Source organism: Mirounga leonina, unplaced genomic scaffold (assembly GCF_011800145.1).
Source record: "Mirounga leonina isolate KUSES-001 unplaced genomic scaffold, KU_Mleo_1.0 Mir_173, whole genome shotgun sequence".
Taxonomy (NCBI): Eukaryota; Metazoa; Chordata; class Mammalia; order Carnivora; family Phocidae; genus Mirounga; species Mirounga leonina.
Window position 1 is genome coordinate 69,318,388 of NW_023270447.1, and position 18,354 is coordinate 69,336,741.

The 18,354-nt window shown below is 52.5% G+C and overlaps 1 protein-coding gene across 2 annotated transcripts in view; it reads left to right on the forward strand.

Moving 5' to 3' along the window:
• TRIM62 (tripartite motif containing 62) overlaps positions 1-16,906 on the forward strand; it is a 34,521-nt gene extending 17,615 nt beyond the window's left edge. The window contains exons 5-7 of one of the 2 annotated variants that reach the window (XR_004681734.1): positions 741-856; positions 9,607-11,785; positions 16,187-16,906. Coding sequence is in view for 1 of the 2 variants with exons in the window: in XM_035019169.1 (XP_034875060.1) it covers positions 741-856; positions 9,607-10,157 (667 nt within the window). In the remaining variant the exon portion in view is untranslated. Of the gene's footprint in view, positions 1-740; positions 857-9,606; positions 12,176-16,186 lie in introns of those variants that run through there. The other variant, XM_035019169.1, reaches the window with a different exon arrangement.
• Positions 16,907-18,354: the final 1,448 nt, after the last annotated feature.

The following is an 18,354-nucleotide window of genomic DNA, read 5'->3' on the forward strand; positions in this document are numbered from 1 at the left end:
GGGCTACCGAGGCTTTCTGCTTTATAGTTCTCTATATAAGAAGCAGAATCATATAGAATATTACTTAGAGGGCAACGTTATTTATATTACAAACATATATTGTTTATAACATTGATATTCTAGGTAGTAAATAATATTTATATTATTATAATCTTCTTAGCTCCCTTGGAGACACTAGACCCCCATCCTAAAAAGAAGATGGAGTCTGCACCCACCTCTGCAGAGCAGTTTTTGGCAAGACTCTTCCCTCCACCTCTGCCGCCATCCCCATTTCACACCTGTAGGAACAGGCACAGAGAAGCTAGATCACTTGGCCAAGGCCCCTCATCTAGTATTTGGCAGAGCCAGGATTCAGCTGCATGTCTCTCTGGTCCCAGAGCCACCTTTCATAATAACACTTCATTATTGGTCTGTTGATGATCAAGCCTGATAGCTAACATCATGTATTCGGCGTTGACCGTGAGCCAAGCACTGTGGTAAGCATCTTACGTACATGACGCCGTGTCATCCTCACAACAAGCCTGGAAGGCAGATGCTATCTCAGTACCCATTTTAAAGTTGAGGAAAATGAGGCTAGAGATGGAGGAAGTGGCATAAGCAGACACTTGACTCTGGGGCTGGCAGACTCGACATACGTGACCTCACCCTTTGTCAGCTGCCCTGAAGGTGGCTGTAGGGCCCCCAGTGTTGGGACCAAACTCCAGCCCCCAATGCAACCTGCTGTCCTGCTTTCCTTCCAGGCTTAAAGGGAAAATCCATGAGACCAATCTGACTTATGAAGACTTCCCAACCTCCAAGTACACAGGCCCCTTGCAGTACACCATCTGGAAGTCCCTGTTCCAGGACATCCACCCAGGTAAGGCCCTTCCTGCCCGTCCCTGAGAGCACCCAGGAAGAGGCAAGGGTTAACACAGGCAGGAGCTAGGGGACTACGTCCCCACCCAGCTGCCTGCTCTGAATACAGTATGGGGGCAGGGCAGAGGGAGGAGGAGAGTTTCTTGCTGAGCACCTGCGTCTTCTAGGGCCTGTGCTGGGCACCCGCACGATCACTCAGCTCAGTGAATCCTCATACAGCCATCATGAGGCCATTAGTATGTCCATTCTCCAGATGAAGAGACTGAGGCCTTAGGCAGTTCATTCATTCATCCTACAACACATATCACAGCATGCACTATTCTAGGTATTGGAGACATAGCAGTGAGCAAAACAGGCAAAAGTCCCTGCCCTCATGGATCTTACATCATAGGGAGAGAGAAAATGAAATTAATAAGTGAAATCCATAGTTCATTAGAGAAAGATAAAAGATAAGGAAGGGAGCTAGGGGATATTAGGTCAGATAGTGATTCTAGGTAGAAGGCCCAGTTAAAGGATCTCACCAGTAAGGAAACATAGAAGTAAAGGCCTGAAGGAAGAAGGAGAGTGATCCATGCAGGTTTCTGAGGGAAGAGTGTCCCTCGCAGTGGGGATAGCAAGTGCAAAGGCCCTGAGGCAAGAGCAAACCTGGCATATTCAAGGAACAGGGAGGAGGCTGGTGTGGCTAGAGTGGAAGAGAGTAGAAGGTGAGGAGGTCATGGAGGTGGCAGTGGCCAGACCCTGAGGACCTACGGGCCAGTGTGGGAACTTGAAATCTGAAGTTTCACTCAGATTTCATGCTGAGTGAGATGGGAGCCATTGGAGGGCTTGGGGACATGCAGTGGCATGCGCTTAAGTTCCTCGAGGCTCCCTCTCGCTGCCAGGTTGAGAACAGACCGAAGTGGGTGAAGGGTGGAGGCTGGGACACTGGTTAGGAGGTTTCCACAATACTCCAGGCGAGCGATGGTGGCTTGGAGTAGGGTGATGGCAGTGGAGGTAGAGAGAAGTGATCAGATTAGGATATACTTTGAAGGGAGAGCCAACAGGATTTGCTAATGAATCAGTTCTAGAGTGTGAGAGAAAGAAGACAAGGAAACTACAATGATGCAGGCCGAGGTGCCCGGAAGGGAAGAGCTGTAAGCACGTGAGGTCTGCCATACGGATGAGATGTCTAAGTGAGGCAGATGGGATGACTAGTACTGTGGAGGACAAGGGTCAGGGCCGGCGATGTCAGCGTGTAGACTGTATTTAATGAGCCCGGATGACATCACCTAGGACGTGAAAGAAGAGAGACAGGGCTGCTCTCAACTTTGAAGCCCTGGGGCACTCCCAGATCGTAGGGACAGGAGGGAGACCCAGCCAAGGGGACCGAGAAGGAGCAGCCAGAGAAGTGGGGCGGGAAACCCGGGTATGTCCCGGGAGCCAAGTAGGGAGAGTGGCTGAGGGCAGCAAAGGCCACTAGGCCAGGTGGGAGCACCCGAACTGACTGTTCTCCAGCAACATGCAGGTCTTCGGTGACGAGAGCTTAGTGGAGCCACAGGGGCGTAAGCTGGATAGGAGGCCAGCCAAGAGCGAGTGGAGACAGTGAGTGGAGACAGTGCTTTCTATTTCTAAGGCAGGTGTTTGATTTAAGGGACGGAGAGAGAAGGTGGCAGAGGCCGTTGAAGGTGAAAGAAGTAACAGTCTATTTGTGGGTGATGGGAAAGACCCAGTGGAAGGAGGGTAGAGCTGAGGGCGAAGGGCAGAGAGAGTGGCCGGGGAGACAGCCAGGAGAGGGGTCTGCTGCGGCCTCTGCTGGGAGCCCAGACATCTCATCTTCGGGAGCCCAGAGGAGGGGGAGTAAATGGGCAGGGGTGGGAGCTTGAGAGGATTCTCTTCTGATGGCCTCCCCTTTCCCAGTGAGGTAGGAAGCAAGGTTGCCGACTGAGATGAGGATGGGCAAGAGGAGGTGATGGGTGGTTTGCAGAGAGAGGAGAAGGTCTGAACAGGTTTCTAGTGAAGGGAGTAGACCCTGGGACCCGAAATCATACAACCTACAAAGGCACCATGTCCTTTAAAGGTGAGACAAGGCTATAAAGGGGAATTCTCCCTAAGAGGTAGGCACTATTATCATTTCTTCAGTTAAGGAAAGAGGCACAGAACCGTTAGGAACTTGTCCATGATCACAACCTGGAAGTGCTACAGCCAGGATTTGCACTCAGACCTCTCAGAGCCCAGAGCCTGTGCCCTTACCTACTAAGCCAACCAGGCATCCTCTGGCCTCACGCCAACCCAAGAAGACAGCGTGGGAGACTGAGGCTCAGAGAGGCTCACTGATTTCCCATAGTCACACAGCAGTCAGAGCTCTGTCCCCGTGCCTGGATTCATTCTTTCGACCCACAGACACTGAAAGTCCCTCCAAGCATTTTCAGGGGTCAGGAGAAACAGATGGGCAAACAGACCCTCCCAGACCTTGACAGCCCAGTGGGACAAGCTATGACGAGGGACTCACACAGGGCTGTGGAAACCCCGAGGGGGAAACAGGAGGCTCTGGATGGGGCAGGGCAGGGACCAGGAGAAGCCCTCAACAGATGATGTTTGAACTGAGCACTGAAGGCTGAGGCTTTTGCAACTCGGGGAAGGGTGGGGCCTGGTGGGGCCTCCAGATTGTCCCTGGTGTGGGGAACTGCACGGGCAAAGGCCCTGGGGAGGGCAGGAGCGTGAGGGATCCCAGGATGTTCATGATGGGGCCTTCCAGGGAGGGATGGAGAGGGCAGAAGACATCAGTGGGGGCGTGAATGCTAGACAGAGATGGGGCTCCCCCGTAGGTGACTGAAGGCCACATCTGATACATCATTACCAATTTCCCAGAAGCGAAGGGACAGCACCTAGTACTCTTAAATCTGGATCTGTGCCCTCGTTGCCAAAAGGGGCAGCAGTTTGGGGAAGGGCCCGTTTTCCAGCAGACTGGGTGGGACTCTGGGCTGTCCTCTTGGGGTACTCCTCGCCTCTCTGTGCTCCTAGACTTGGAGGGACCGCCACCCTGGGGCCCAGCAGGGGGAAGGCCACATGTGGGTGAAGCAGAATAACTCAAGGAGGCAAGAAGCACGTCCCCAGCTGCTGACCCAGGGAAGCCCCTCAGGCAGATGGTCTCAGGAGCTCTCTTTGTCTCAGCTACCACTGGCTGGATCCTTGTCACAGCTCAGAGAGGCACTCCAGGTGCCTCAGTCTGACAGTCAAGGTCCTACAAGACCTGGGCCCTGCCCTTCTCTCATCCTCCCCCTCCCCCGCCCCCATAATACTCAGCGACATTGATCCATCTCCAGGTCTTAAATGAGCCGTAGTCTTCCTCCTCCACTTTCACACATGCTGCTCCCTTTGCCTACAACCCTCTCCACAAACCTCAGTCTTTGATGACAAACGCCTACTCCCCTTCACATCCTAGTTTATAAACACCTCCTCTGAGAAGTCTTCCAGGATTTCTTTAGGTAGCCCTGGGCTTTCCTGGTCTCATTGTTTTGTCAATGTCTGTGTAGCTGTCTATCTCACTAGACCATGAGCTCTGAGAGGTCAGGGCTGGGTCTAATTCATCACTCTATATCCCTAGAAGCCCTGGGATGTTTGTTGATAAGTAAAGGAAGTTTACTTCCTTTGTTTGTTGATAAGTAAATGTTTGTTGATAAGTAAAGGAAGAAATGAATGAGTCCTAGGCTCAGTTCTGATACTGGAATAGTGCCATAAAGTAAGTACTCAGTAAATAGTTTTGAATGAAACTTGCCACACATCCTTGAACAAGTCACTTTCTCCTCTGAGCTGCAGTTTCCTCCTCTGTAAAATCAGAATGCTAGTCCCTTCTCAAGTCCCTTGCAAGTGAGCTCATGGATGTGGGAACTTGCTGGTTGCTCCAGGGCAGGGTTTCTATTGACCTTTGAGGCTGGATAATTCCTTGTTGTAGGGGGCTGTCCTGTGCATGGTAGGGTGTGAAGCAGCATTCCTGGTCTTTACCCAACTAGATGCCCCCTCCCCAGTTTTGACACCCCAAAATGTCTCCAGACATCACCCGATGACCCCTGCGAGGCAAACTGCCCCAGTTGAGAACCACTGGCCCAGAGAAAACTGTCTGTGGAAGAGGGGCTGAGGGAGCAATAGTGTGTAACATCCCCGGCCAAGGACACAGGTCCCTGGGGAGTTCAGAGAACAGTGACCTGCTTAGCCAGGCCTTTGTCTGTAGGGCCTGTGAAGTCACTCTGGCACCAAGGCCCTTTATGTCCAGATGGGAGGGGCAGGCGCCCCCAGGGACCTAGCCCCTGGATTCTAGCAGCTTCCTGCCTGCCGGGCTTCCAGCAAGGGCTTCCTATTGGGTCACCTGAGAACTCCATTTAGCACTGGTCACTCCCCTTGCTTCCGAACCTCCAGTCTCTGCCACCACCCACCTCCTGTCCCACCCTTCAGCTGACATTGGAAACCCACCTCCAACCGCCCAGCCAGATTGTTCCAGCCCCCCAGCACAAACTTCCTCCCCAGCCAGACCCGAGGACACCAGACACTGCCTTCTGTGCTTCTGCCACCTCCCTCCCCTGGGCTGCTCGCTCCTTCCCCCTACTCGCCTCAATCCAATCATTTCGGCTTCCAGGGTGTTCGCCTCCTAGCTGTGTACCCCAGGACAAATCACTGCCCTCTCTGAGCCAGTTTTCTCCTCTGTAAAACAGGGATGGGGAAGATGTGATTGATCTCCCAGGGTAGGTATAAGAATGAAATAAAATGATCTATTTGTAATAATAATCCTGGAACTTAGTAAGTACGTGATACCTGCTTATGATGATGATGGTCATGACTCATCAGATGGTTCCTCAGTCTTGCAGAGCAGGCTTTCTGGGGCCACATTAAGGAAAGAATGTGGTGTGAAAAGATCTTAGCTCAAGTTCCAACTGTACTTCCACCCCGAGTGGCAGCTCGGGCAGGCCACTTAACTCCAAGAAGTGTCCCTGGAGCCTCAGTTTCCTCTTCTGACAAATGGTACGGTGATTTGCACTCCTGGGGCTGCTGCAGCGTTCCCGAGAGCTAGTGGGTGTGAGCATGTTTCTCGAATGCCGGCACGATGACCCGGAGGGCCTAAATAGGTGGGAAGCCTGAGGCAGCAGATTTTGTAAGAGCTGGTAGTATCTCCTGTCCTGTCAGGCTTTGAAGGGTCGAGCCGCTGTCCTTGGAAACAGAGAGGCACCAGCCACCGGCTGCCAAGCGATGGTGCTGGACTAGGGGGTTTCTCTGCTACCTGGGCCATGTGGGGTGAGTTGACGATGGCCAGCAGACTGTCCATGTCCCTCCCTCAATGCCTTTGACCTCGAGGTCTCAGGTTTAAATGGACAGAGAAAACACCTGGAGACCAGACGGGCTGCTGCAACAGCTGCTTTTTGTTTTTATATAACAGTGTCTCTGGACCTAGAAAAGAGCTCTGAGCTGTAACATAGTGAGCCCCAGGGGACTGGTTTGTTTCGCTGGGGTTTGGCAGCTCTCCCACGGATAAAGGATGGGTAGAGGGATTGCCAGTCCCCATCCAGCGACTGACATCTCAGAGGGGGAAAAGGTGTTGCCATGCCCCCTTCTGGGTCTCTCTCTGGTCTGAAGACTGTTACTTCTGCCACCCCTAGCCTCACGAAGGGTGGGAAGGGGGCCTGGGAAGACAGAACCTCTATTTATGATGAGATGGGAGACCCTGGAGGTGGAACCCAGCCTACCCTTTGGGGGTGTCAAAGCCTCTTAAGAAGCAGGCCACACCCTGTGCCTAATAAGAACACCGGGCCCCTCCCCTAGCCCTGCCCCTGGGAGGTTGGGCCCAGAACCCAGTTACCGGGCCCCACCCCCTGGTCCCGCCTCCGCTGCCAGCGCTGTCCAATGACCGGCAGACTCCGCCCCCAGGCCCACCCAATGAGTGGCGGGCCCTCCCCTTACCCAGTCCCCTGCGCTTCAAAGCAGTGAGGGTCCCCGCCCAGGAGCTGGCTCTCAGTGCAGTCAGGATTTCCTCTGTACTGCAGCCTCATCTCTGTGGGCCCAATGTCAGAACCACTGAGATCCCACTTGGCTGCCTCCTCGAGCGCCCTCCCCACTCATCGGTGGCACTGGAAGTGGCCACGTGGCCCTCCATGAGGCTTAAGAGTCTGGGGCTGAGCCCTCCACCCTGTCCCCACCCTCCAGCCCCTGTCCTTCTGCCCCGCGCTGCAGTTTCTGCCTGTTGCTGACCTCCTGTCATCCTGAGCACCCCGGGTTCCCGCGTGGCACTCAGGACGGCGCTGCCCACACCTTGGCTTTGTGCCTGCTCTGCCCACTGCCACAGACACCTGAGTGTGACCCATATTCCACAGCCAGTAGGAGTGGCCCGTCTGTATCTAATTAGATTCTTCTTGCTTCCCTAGCCTCCCCTTCACACACACTTCCTACACTTCCCTCCAGCTCTCACCTCCCATCACCACTGTGGGGATTCCCACATTCCATGTGGCAGGAGCTTCTGGTTCTGGCAGGCTGCACTGTGACCACTCGGACAAGAGGGTGGAACATTCAGCCACTGATCCAGTGTCTTCCTTCTCATTGCTCCCCCTCTTCAATGTCCCTGGATAGAGAGCTGTGTTTCCATTGACCCCTCTATTCATAGGCCTAATTGTTCCCATTCAGCCCTCTGAGTTCTGAGAACAGGAAAGGAGAATGTAAAATGCAAAACTAAATTGACTCCTAACAGAGCTCGTGGAAGGAGCCTGATATAAGTCAACGGTGAGCGTTGTTAGTGGATGTGTGAACGGGAGCGCAGTGCAGAAACTGGTTCTTGCTCCCTGTTGGGGCCAGTTGCCAACGCTGAGGTGCTTTATTTCTGTGCACGCATGCAGCCAACAGGGGTGACAGAGGTAGGGGGTAATGCTGCAGCCAAGTGGAATCATGCTTCTGCTCCCCCAGATAAGGGAAGGGCCAGAGAGCAGCATGAAGAAATCCTTTGCTCCTAGGAACTGGTGGCAGGATTCCTTCTCCTCACCCTTCTTCGCCTCTGTCTCGCCCTGGCCTGGAAATGGTCATCCAGGCTCAGGAGGGCCACTTCCAGGTTCTCTCATCTTCTGGCTGAACACTAGCTCCCTCACGGAGGAAAGAGTAAACAGAGACTCTGACAGCCAGACCTGCTAAGCCAGTGTGGCCAGCCCAGAGCAGGATGACCCAGCCTGTGCTGCCTGCCCAAGAGCAACACAAACAGGGTCAGTGTAATTTGGTGAGCCTTTCTGGAAACCTTCACCATGCCTGGCTCTGTGCTGGGCACCAGGCACACGAAGGAGAGCCTAGTTGGATGGTACACAGCCCTTGCCCTCCTGGTGCAAATGGGCGTAAGATGTGGGCACAGGAGACTGTACCCCTTATAGAATCAGGAGAGGACACGACCTTAAGGAAGCTCAGAAGAAAGAGTGAGCACACCTGCTGGGCACCTAAGAAGGCTTCCCAGAGGATGGGCCGAGCCACATGCAGGGGTGATTACAGCAAGCAGAGAGGAGTCAATGGAGGAACAGTCCGAGTGGAGGCTTTGGGGCTGAGTGAGGTTGGCGGCATGTGACAGGGAGGTTGGAGGAGAGGGCTGGGGCCAGATTGCACATGGCCTTGATTAGTCCTCACTCTGCCACTAGGTGCTGGGTGACCTGAGATTAGTCCCCTGTCCTCTCTGGGTCTCATTTTCCCCATTTGTCACATGGAAGAGTTGGCTCAGAATTAATGGTTTACGGCTCTTTCAGACCTGTCACCTACATTACCTAACAAATAATTTGTAATGTCTCAAAGATAATATTATTTATATATATATATATATATGTGTGTGTATATATATATATGTACTTGAAATTGTATATATCCACACTCTGATGATAATATAAAGGAAAAATACATGGAAATGATTTATAAGAAAATATTGCACATGTCAATCTTTGGTGCTCAATATAGCCACACTGGAAAACATAATGAAGTAGTCAGGTGCTCACACCAGAGGTAAAACACCATTCTGCCTCACATGTGGCCCCCAACAGGTAGATTTTATGAGTCAGTGGCATTTTTCTTAACAGATGTATTTTCCCCAAAAGTGAACAATTCTCAATGAAGTTCTAAACAACACAAATTCAGTCTCCCCTCAGTTTCCATGGTAGTAATGTTCCAAACTACTCCGTGTATTAAAACTGTACAAAAATTATATCCTGTTCATACATAAAATGGAGTTAAGATATAATTTTAGGTCATTATAAAAAAGTTTTTCATGAATGAAATGAATGTCTGGTTGAGCATTTGGAAATTTCTGGGTGGCAAGGGGGTCGCGGGACTGCCCTGTGCATTTCATTCAGGGCGTTTAGATGCACGGATCCCATCTATTGAGAAACCCAAACACCCCCACACGTGTCCTTATCCCCACCAGGGTGATTACCAGCACCTGGATAATCTTCAAGCTCTCTCAGCTCTGAAGTTCCCTAATTCTGGATTTCATTGCGGTTTACCAAACAAACTTTTGTGGGGCACCCACTATGTTCCGTACCCCAGGCAGTCACAGTCCCTGCTCTGCTGCAGCCAGGTTTAAATCTGGAAGGACCTTGGCCGGCACCCTTCCATTTTACAGAGGAGGGAGCTGAGGACCAGAGAGGGCAGGCTAGCATTCAGCATCACACAGCCTCCTGGGGACCAACCAGAACGCGGCCCTCAGGGAGGACGGCAGAGTGGGTCCACAGCCTTCTCTCCACTCACCTCCTCTCCCTCCTCCGTCCCCTGCAGTGCCCGCCGCCCTGACCTTGGACCCCGGCACTGCCCACCAGCGCCTGATCCTGTCCGACGACTGCACCATCGTGGCCTATGGCAACCTGCACCCACAGCCGCTGCAGGACTCGCCGAAGCGCTTCGACGTGGAGGTGTCGGTGCTGGGCTCCGAGGCCTTCAGCAGCGGCGTCCACTACTGGGAGGTGGTGGTGGCGGAGAAGACCCAGTGGGTGATCGGGCTGGCCCACGAGGCGGCCAGCCGCAAGGGCAGCATCCAGATCCAGCCCAGCCGCGGCTTCTACTGCATCGTCATGCACGACGGCAACCAATACAGCGCCTGCACCGAGCCCTGGACCCGGCTCAACGTCCGCGACAAGCTTGACAAGGTGGGCGTGTTCCTGGACTACGATCAGGGCCTGCTCATCTTCTACAACGCCGACGACATGTCCTGGCTCTACACTTTCCGCGAGAAGTTCCCGGGCAAGCTCTGCTCCTACTTCAGCCCCGGGCAGAGCCACGCCAATGGCAAGAACGTGCAGCCGTTGAGGATCAATACCGTGCGCATCTAGGGCGGCGGAGGGAGCCCCAGACGCCGCCTGCGCCGCGGCCCCCCGCAGGAGCGCGGCCCAGGGGAGGAGAGGCCTGGACTCCGGTCCAGCGTGGCCACCGTGAGGTCTCAAACCGCTTGTTTACCCTTCAGCCTCCGTTTCCCGTCTGTAAAATGGAGGTCGTGCTCCATGATTCCTAAACTCTATCAGCATTGATGTCCTGTAGTTCTGACCTTGATGGGGAGGCAGCTTTGGTCCAAGGATGTGATGTGGCTTCTCCTCGGGGCAGCCTCTGCCCAGCCCTCATCCCCATCCTCTGGGGGTGGGGGTCAGGGGGACCACCTCCCTATGTCTCCCTCCTGCCCACGCGCCCTGATCTCAGGATGTGTCAGAGTGTTGCCAGCATTCGGCAGCCCAAAAGATACACAGGAACCCCCTCATGCTCCCACGTCTAAGACTTGCCCCTCACTAAGCCACGGGCCATGTTACCCTTGACCCCAGCCCACAGTGGACACAGGCAGTAGCTGGTCCTAGGGTTGCCCGAGAACCCTTCTACCTCCAGACCAAGAGCTTTATGGTTCCTATTTTTCCCACTGACCTGCAGGTAGTGATGATGTTGTGACCTGTGAGAGGCACCAGTCAATGAGCCCACGTTACAGTCACTGTGCCACCACCTTCCAGCCCACGGGTGGAAAAGCAGGATGACGGCACGCCCCAGGCAGACGCAGAGACCAGTAGCCTAAAGGCAGCTGCAGGCCAAGCATCACTGGGTGATGGAGGTCCCCAGAAGCTTGGATAAGGGTCCAACCAGGCCTCTGTGACCAGATTAGGGTGCAGGGAGCGGTGTCTCATTCAGGACCTGAGCACTGGGACAGGCTGTTGGCTGGGACCTCCCATCAGGCTTGGCATCTGTCTCCATTTGGATCCTGTTGCAGATAACAAGAGCTGTTTTAGCTGGTTTAATTAGACAGGATTTATTATCACATCCCTGATGGCTTTGCAGAATCATTGGAAGGACTGGAGGAGCAGCCTCTGCTAGATTTCCAGGAATAACTCCCAGCCGCCAGATTCATCATGCCTGTCCTGATCAGAAACGCTGCGCCCATCTGCAGGAAGCCACCGAATCAGGAAGCCGAGGACCACAGAGCTGTGCTCCCTCCCCTTCTGGCCATGCCAGCAAATGGATGTCATGAGGCCCGCCTCTCTCCCACTCAATTTAATTCCCAAATCCCAATCTGGATGAGGGGCACTGTTGGGGAAACACAAACCCGGCCCAGAACTTTGGCAGCAAGGGTGTCTGGGAAATGGATTCTTCTTTCCAGGCCCAGCCACACAAAAAGGGCGCAGAAGGAAGTGAGCGCAGATGCCGAACAAGCTGGTGCACAGGGGTTCACCTCCAGGTCTTGGCTGTGAAGCAGCAGAGCCTCCAGCTGTCCTGCTCCCTGGCTCTGGCCCTGCCCAGGGGTGACAGCCCCAGGAGGTGGATCTGCAGGCGTGGCCGAAATGTCTCAAGCCTCAGCTTTGCTTTCTCAGCCAGAGCCTAGATTTGGAGCTCATGGGGTCCCTGACCACACTCATCCCAAAGGAGCCAGACTAGCTGAACTTGGGGGCCTCCCCTCGCAACGGCTGCCCATTGGCATCCCTCTCAGGTGGGAGGAATCCTCAATCTCACCCCGCCCCTACATCTACCAGAATCTGGGCCACCCCCAGCAGTATTTTTATTTTAAATGTTGCCCATTTTATGAGTTATGATGAATTTGTATTAAAGTTACAGAATGTCAGTGGTCAGTTCCATTTATTCTGAAAAAGGCCCACCTTTTCTCTCCCAGGCAGTATACGTATATTAACATGGCTAATCCACAAAGCAGCCCTACTGAGTACGTAATATTATGCCCATTTTACAGAGGTAGAAAATGAGGCTCAGAGAGAAGATGTGACATACCCACAGTCCCATGTCCCACGCCGGTAAGGGGCAAAGCTTGGATTAGAACTAAGTTCTAAAGCCAGCACTTACATTACAACTTACTAGTCAGGGAAGACTGGCAGTCTGCCTGGAAGAGGGGTGAGTGGTAGCCTTGGGAGCAAAGGGGAGCTCATGAGACAGTGTCATGGTCTCCTGAATTCCACAAACCTGGGCTTGAACCCAGGCTCCATTACTGTATGACTTTAGAGAAATGACTTAACCTCTCTGGGCCTCAGTTTTCCACAAGGAAAATGGGGATAATAACACCCATCTCATGATTTATTGGTAAGCTGCAAAGTGCAATGCACTTAGGGAAGTCCTGCCTCTCACTCCAGCTGCCTCCCAGAGTCAGTGCCCTAAGGAGTCTGACCCTAAGGAGTCTATCTTCATCCTTAGACCTTGTGTGGAGAGTGGGACCACCTCAACCAGTAATGTCCCTAGGTCTGCTGTAGAGAAGGCGGTCCATCCTACCTCTGACTGGTGGGGAAGGAGTCTGGCCAGGAGTCAGGCAGGGGCCTGAATATGGACAGATGAGCCATGCACACTGTAAGTGGCAAGGCCCTGGGGCCCCACAGCTGCACAGCACAGCAACCTGGGAAACAGGAGTCCTGAGCCTCGTCTTAGTTCTGTGTTGACTCTTTCTGTACCCTGAAGCCCCTCTCCTCATCTCCTTACCTGCAAATGAGGGAGGTCACACTGAATGCCCCCCGAGGCCTCAGACCTCTTCACTTATACCTGGAACTAGGGAGAGCAGAGAGGGAGTCACCATAGTCATTGAATTGTTTGGGGTTCTAGAAAGAGGGGCATGAACAAAGATTGGGAAAATTAGCAGGAAAAGAGGGAAAGGTCTCTGATTGGTTGATGGAGAGCACCCAGTTTGGGGGGAGGTGATTTTGAGACTAGAGTATCCCCAAGCCCCCTACCCCACCTGAGGCTCTCAAATCTCTGTGGCTCCCCCAAAGCCATGCCCCTCCATCTTTGCTCAATGGATCTCTCTTCTGGGGGAGAAGCACCCCCTCCACAGTCCTTCCTACCCTTCCCCCACTCAGCCTCAGCACGAGGTCCAAGAAGTGCTGGCCACATTCCAGTATCCACTTCCCATTTCCCAGTGTCTGGGAGTAACTATAGGGGCCAAATTTGCACACCCAACTCAGGACTCTGGGAAATCAGGGCATCTCCAAAGGCATTTCCAAAAAATTCCTGAATGGAAGAATCTGGGGTTATCAGGCTGATACCAGGAATCCCCCATTTAACACAGGCAAACAAAGAGGTGAGGCAAAGGCATCACAGTCTGGGGGAGGAAGAGGGATCAGCAAAGACCTTACCCAGAGCAGGAGAGAACTGTATCCCTATTTGGATCTCAGTTTGCGGTCAGCAGACAAAGTGCTGGTACTTATCTAACATCAAGACAAGCCTGGGAGGTTGGTATCATTTTCTCAGTGTTTGAGTGGAGAAACATCACCTCCCAGGGGACCCACAAACAGTACTCAACAGAGCTGGAAATAAGACCCAGGCCCATCCAAAGCTAAAGCCAAACTCTTCACTGGACCTCCCTGGGAATGCTTCTCAACTTTGAGGACTACTTCAGTGGCAGGCAGCAGAAGCCAGAACTGGGTCCCCCTGGGATTCAAAGTGGGACCTTAACCCTCCCTCCACACCATTGTGCATTTGTGCAACTGTGAGTCAAGTCTCAACTTCGAGCCAAGACTCATGTGTCTCTCAGGGTCAGGGGTAGACTCAAGAAGGTACTATGTGACCCTAAGCAGGTGCCTTTCTCTCCCTGGGCCTCAGTGTCCCCATCTCTTTTGGGGAGGGGCTAGGGATTCAGTTAATTGATTGCCAAGGTTCTGGCTCTGATTGTCCAGGATTCTGTAAGTCTAATGCAGGGTTTGTCCTGCTCAGAACCTAACAAGGCCATTAGCTCTGGGTCTTTCTCTCTGGGGTGGCAGCAGGAATAGAAAACAACAGAGATAAGGTCTCTCGGCCGCACAGAGCTCAGCTGGAGAGGTCGTCCCAGAAGGCTGACTGCTCCCACTTGGGCAATATTCCTGGCTTCCTCTCATCCTGCCTGGGTTCTGACTCTGTTCACCGTCCCGAAACACTCCACCAAGAGGTCAGTTGCAAAGGGCCATGTCAGAGGCTTAAATGAAGGGGGCTTGAAGAGGCGTGGGGGGGGGGGGGGGGGGCTGGCCAAGGTGCTGAATCATAATTGCCCACCAGGGCGTGGTTATTTCTCCTTACTCTGGGACACCCATGATTCTGCTCTGTCTCTCCGGGAATCCTGAACCACCCCCAAAGACGGGGTGATGGGAAGCAGAGCAGAAACAGATACAGAAAGAAAGAGAGATACAGTCAGGAGGCACAGCCCACCCCCTTCACCCTCCCTCTTCCTCTGTTACACTCCTGAAATGTCCTCCTCTGTCCCTTTCCTTCCTCCATCAAAACACACCCTCCTGTGTTCCTCAGGGTAACTGGCTTATCACCTGAGATGCCATCCCCTTCCCAACAAATGCACATTCATAATAGGAGCCATTCCCAAAAGAGTGGCTAGTGGTGGGATTTCAGGCACCACACCAAGCAGGAAGGTGAAAGTTTATAGGGGGGACAGGAAGAAGGAGGGGTGTTCTTATGACATTTGGGCAGCACGAGCAGCTGTTATTGTGCGGGCACAGACCCAACTAGATGTGGCGGTGGCTCCCGTGTACCTGGCCAATGCAATTGTCGCTCTGGCCCAGCCTTCAGCCCTCCCCCCCGCCCCCAACCCCCAACAGCCCGACACAGGCTGCTGGCGACATGACATGGCTTTTCTGTTTCCAGGGACTACTACTTGTAGAGGAGGAAAAGACTGCATATAATGGTAGAAGGAGAGCACTCAGAATATTAGGATTCCAAATGGAGCATGTTAAGCATATTTTGGTCCTTAACACCTCTGCTTTTGTGATACTTATCCCCCTGCCTAGAAAGCCCTTGCCCTCCTTTTTCTTCCTATTGATATTCTGTTTGTCCATCCTTCATGTCCCACTCAAGGTGCAGCTGTCCCAGTCTTTCTGACCCAGCGGAACTCAGTGCTCTGGGCCCCTGCAACACTATGGGTCTCCCACTACCACGAACATCTTGAGGCAGGCATCATGTTCCCCAGTTCTGCCCACTGGGTGCAGAGAGAGCCTCGAGAAATGTTTGCTGGCTGCAACTGGCTGGTGTCAAAGCTGGAATCACGAGGCCACCCGGCTCTAAGTTTGGGGGCAATCTTAGAGACCAGAGAAAGCTCCTTCCTAAAGATGCTTGGATGGAAATTGAGCCCCCAGAGTGAGCCCACTGACCACCCCACCACTCTCAGCCAGATTCTGCACAGGGAGAACAAGAGAGAGCCAGGGAAGACTAGGAATGTTGTTTGATTGTTTGCCTTTTTAAAAAATTATAAAATAACTTCTGCTCATTGTTTAAAAATTCAAATAAATGTGAGACTATAAAGCAGAAAACTCCCTCATCTGGCTCCCAGAAGTCAACAGCTGTTAACAGTTTGGTTCAGATCCTTCCAGGCATTTTTGCTTATGCATAAACAAAAATAGAATTTTCTTTTATGAAAATAAGAACATTCTTCATGTTTCTATGTGTTCTGTGGAGTAAATTCCTACAAATGGAATTGTTGGTGAAAGGCTTGCTCGCTTAAAGTGTGTTGCTTTCTTGAGTAATTTTTTTCTTATAACGTGCTTATTATAGAAAATTGAGAAAATACAGTCAAGATATTACAAAGTAAAAATCATCCATCAGCCACTGTTCAGAGATAACCACTGATGGTGCTTTGGTGATAACATTTACAGTCTTTGTTCCCATGTGAGTGTGTTTATTTACAAAAGTCAGAACACAATCTCTTAGTGCGCCATAGCCTATTTTTCCCCCTTAATAACAGACTGTGTTCATTTTTCCATGTTGTCAAATAGTCTTCTGCAGCATCAGTTTAACACCTTAAGGGATGTTTGATCTCAGAGCCCCTGGCAGCCTGCTTTCCCTGACCCCCATTCTGAGTAGGGAGCCTGCTGCCACAGTTGCTCCAGGAAGTAACCTGGGTCTGCGCCTTGCCTTTCAGAAAGGGAAGGCCCTGGGAAGGCCTTGAGCACCTGCCACTTCCACCCCTCCTGAGCTGAGGCCCCGATAGCCCACTCATGGGCACAGAGCCTGCCTGCAACTTCTCCAGCACTGCCCACCGGTGCGGTAAGTAGAACCCTTCCCTCTGCCACTTTCTTGAGCACTGGGCTCCTCTGATCACGGGGTATGGAGGGCTTGGGTGGTCCTGATTTTGAGGCAGAGGAGGGCCTCTGGGCTCAAGGGGTCGGAGGGAGTTGGAGAAAAGTGCCACTTACCCTTGTACTTCAGCCAGCTCTTCAGCCAGCTTTCCCTCAGGCTTATGGGATGGGGAAGGAACAGCTGCAAGCCCGCGCCAGCAGTGGTGGGGACGGAACTGAGCCACTCGAACATTTTACGGTTCCCAAAGCAAATACCCAGCTTCCTGCCCAGGCCTGTGCTCTGCCCCAGGAATTTTCCAGCCAAATACTGTGGACTTGAGTGTGATCGTAGGCAAGACCCTTCTCCACTCCAAGGAGTCTCAGTGTCCTCACTCACATACCATGTGGTTCCTCAGGCACCTTCCCGACTCTGGAATTCTATAATTAAATTTGACGCCATGTTTCCAATGCTCTCTTTTCTCTCCAAGTCCCTGCTCACCTTATGATGTATTGAATCTAATTGTGCACCAGGCCTTGTTTGAGACATCATTAACATAGCAATTATTATTAGCAGTCATCTCAATTAATCCTTAGTACAAGCCTGAGAGGAGGTACTACTTTTATCCCCATTTTACAGATAAGAACACTAAGTCCAGAAAGTTAAGATGATTTTCCAATTAGAGTTCAGATTTAGGGCTGTGTGACTCCTTATTATCTTGCCATTCCCATACCACCCTGTGATGTGTGTAGGGATCAACTTCCCTTGCTATAATTGGGGAAACTGAGGCCAGAGAAGGGAGGTAAATTCCTCAAGGTAGAACAGCAAGTTCATGGCAGAGCTGGGTAAATCCAGGCTTTGTGCTTCCCAGTTTACCCTCACCTCCTGCCCAGCACTGGCTAACTTTCTTTTTTTTTTCTTAATGAAGATTTTATTTATTTATTTGACAGAGAGAGAGTGAGAGAGGGAACACAAGCAGGGGGAGTGGGAGAGGGAGAAGCAGGCTTCCCGCAGAGCAGGGAGCCCGATGCGGGGCTAGATCCCAGGACCTGGGATCATGACCCTAGCCAAGGGCAAATGCTTAATGACTGAGCCACCCAGACATCCCAGCACTGGCTAATTTTCAAAGAGGGAAGCTGATGAACCAGACACAGCCCTTGAGTTGGAGTCAAATGCCCAGAACTGAATGGGGGTGGGGTGGTCAGGTGAGGAAGGTCATGTTTGTTCAGCCCTGCCTGGGTCCTCCCTCCCCAAGCTCAGTCCAGAGAAGTGTTGACTTTGTGCAAGTCTTAAAGGGAGAAAAGGTGACATTACCTGTGGAGTGGGGGAGGGCAGGGCCAGAGGACCGCCCCCCATCCTTCTCCATTCTCCCCACTGTGCTCTCCACTCTCTCTCTCTCATTCAATCACTCACCCAACAAACCCGTAGAGAGTGCCTACTATGTGCTACCACCGAGATAAGCAATGACAGGTGCATACCAGGTCTCTATCCAAGCGTTGACAGGGACCAGGCAGTCACAGCTTATGTACAGAGGCAAGGCTAGAGAAGAGGCTGTGGGAGGAGGTTCTGCTGAAGCTGAGGCCTGTAGGAAGAGTCAGAACTTGGCAGAGTGTTCCAGGAAGAGGGAACAGCATGTGCAAGGGTTAGGAGGCCAGAAATGGGGTTATGCGACAGAGGGTTGAATGTGACACAGAAGGCAGAGCAATGCAGCTGGAGAGGAAAGCAGGGCTGAGCCACACCATGCTGTGAGACATCTGAGGGCACTGTGGAGCCATGACAAGGTTTTATGCAGGGCAGAGGTGAGGTCATATTGCATGCGGTAGAGCAAAACTGGAGGCAAGGAGAAGGCTGGCAAAGCTGCAGCATGGGCTGGAGAGAAAGACGGAAGAAGGGAGAAGTTTCCCGGGAGCACTGGGGGCTGTTTTGGAGCCATGGTGCTCAGCCTCACTCCCTCATTTCAAGAGCCCCGGAGAGGACAGGTACAGCAAGCTGGCAGTTCCCACATTGTTCCCCACACCAACAGAACCCGTAGAA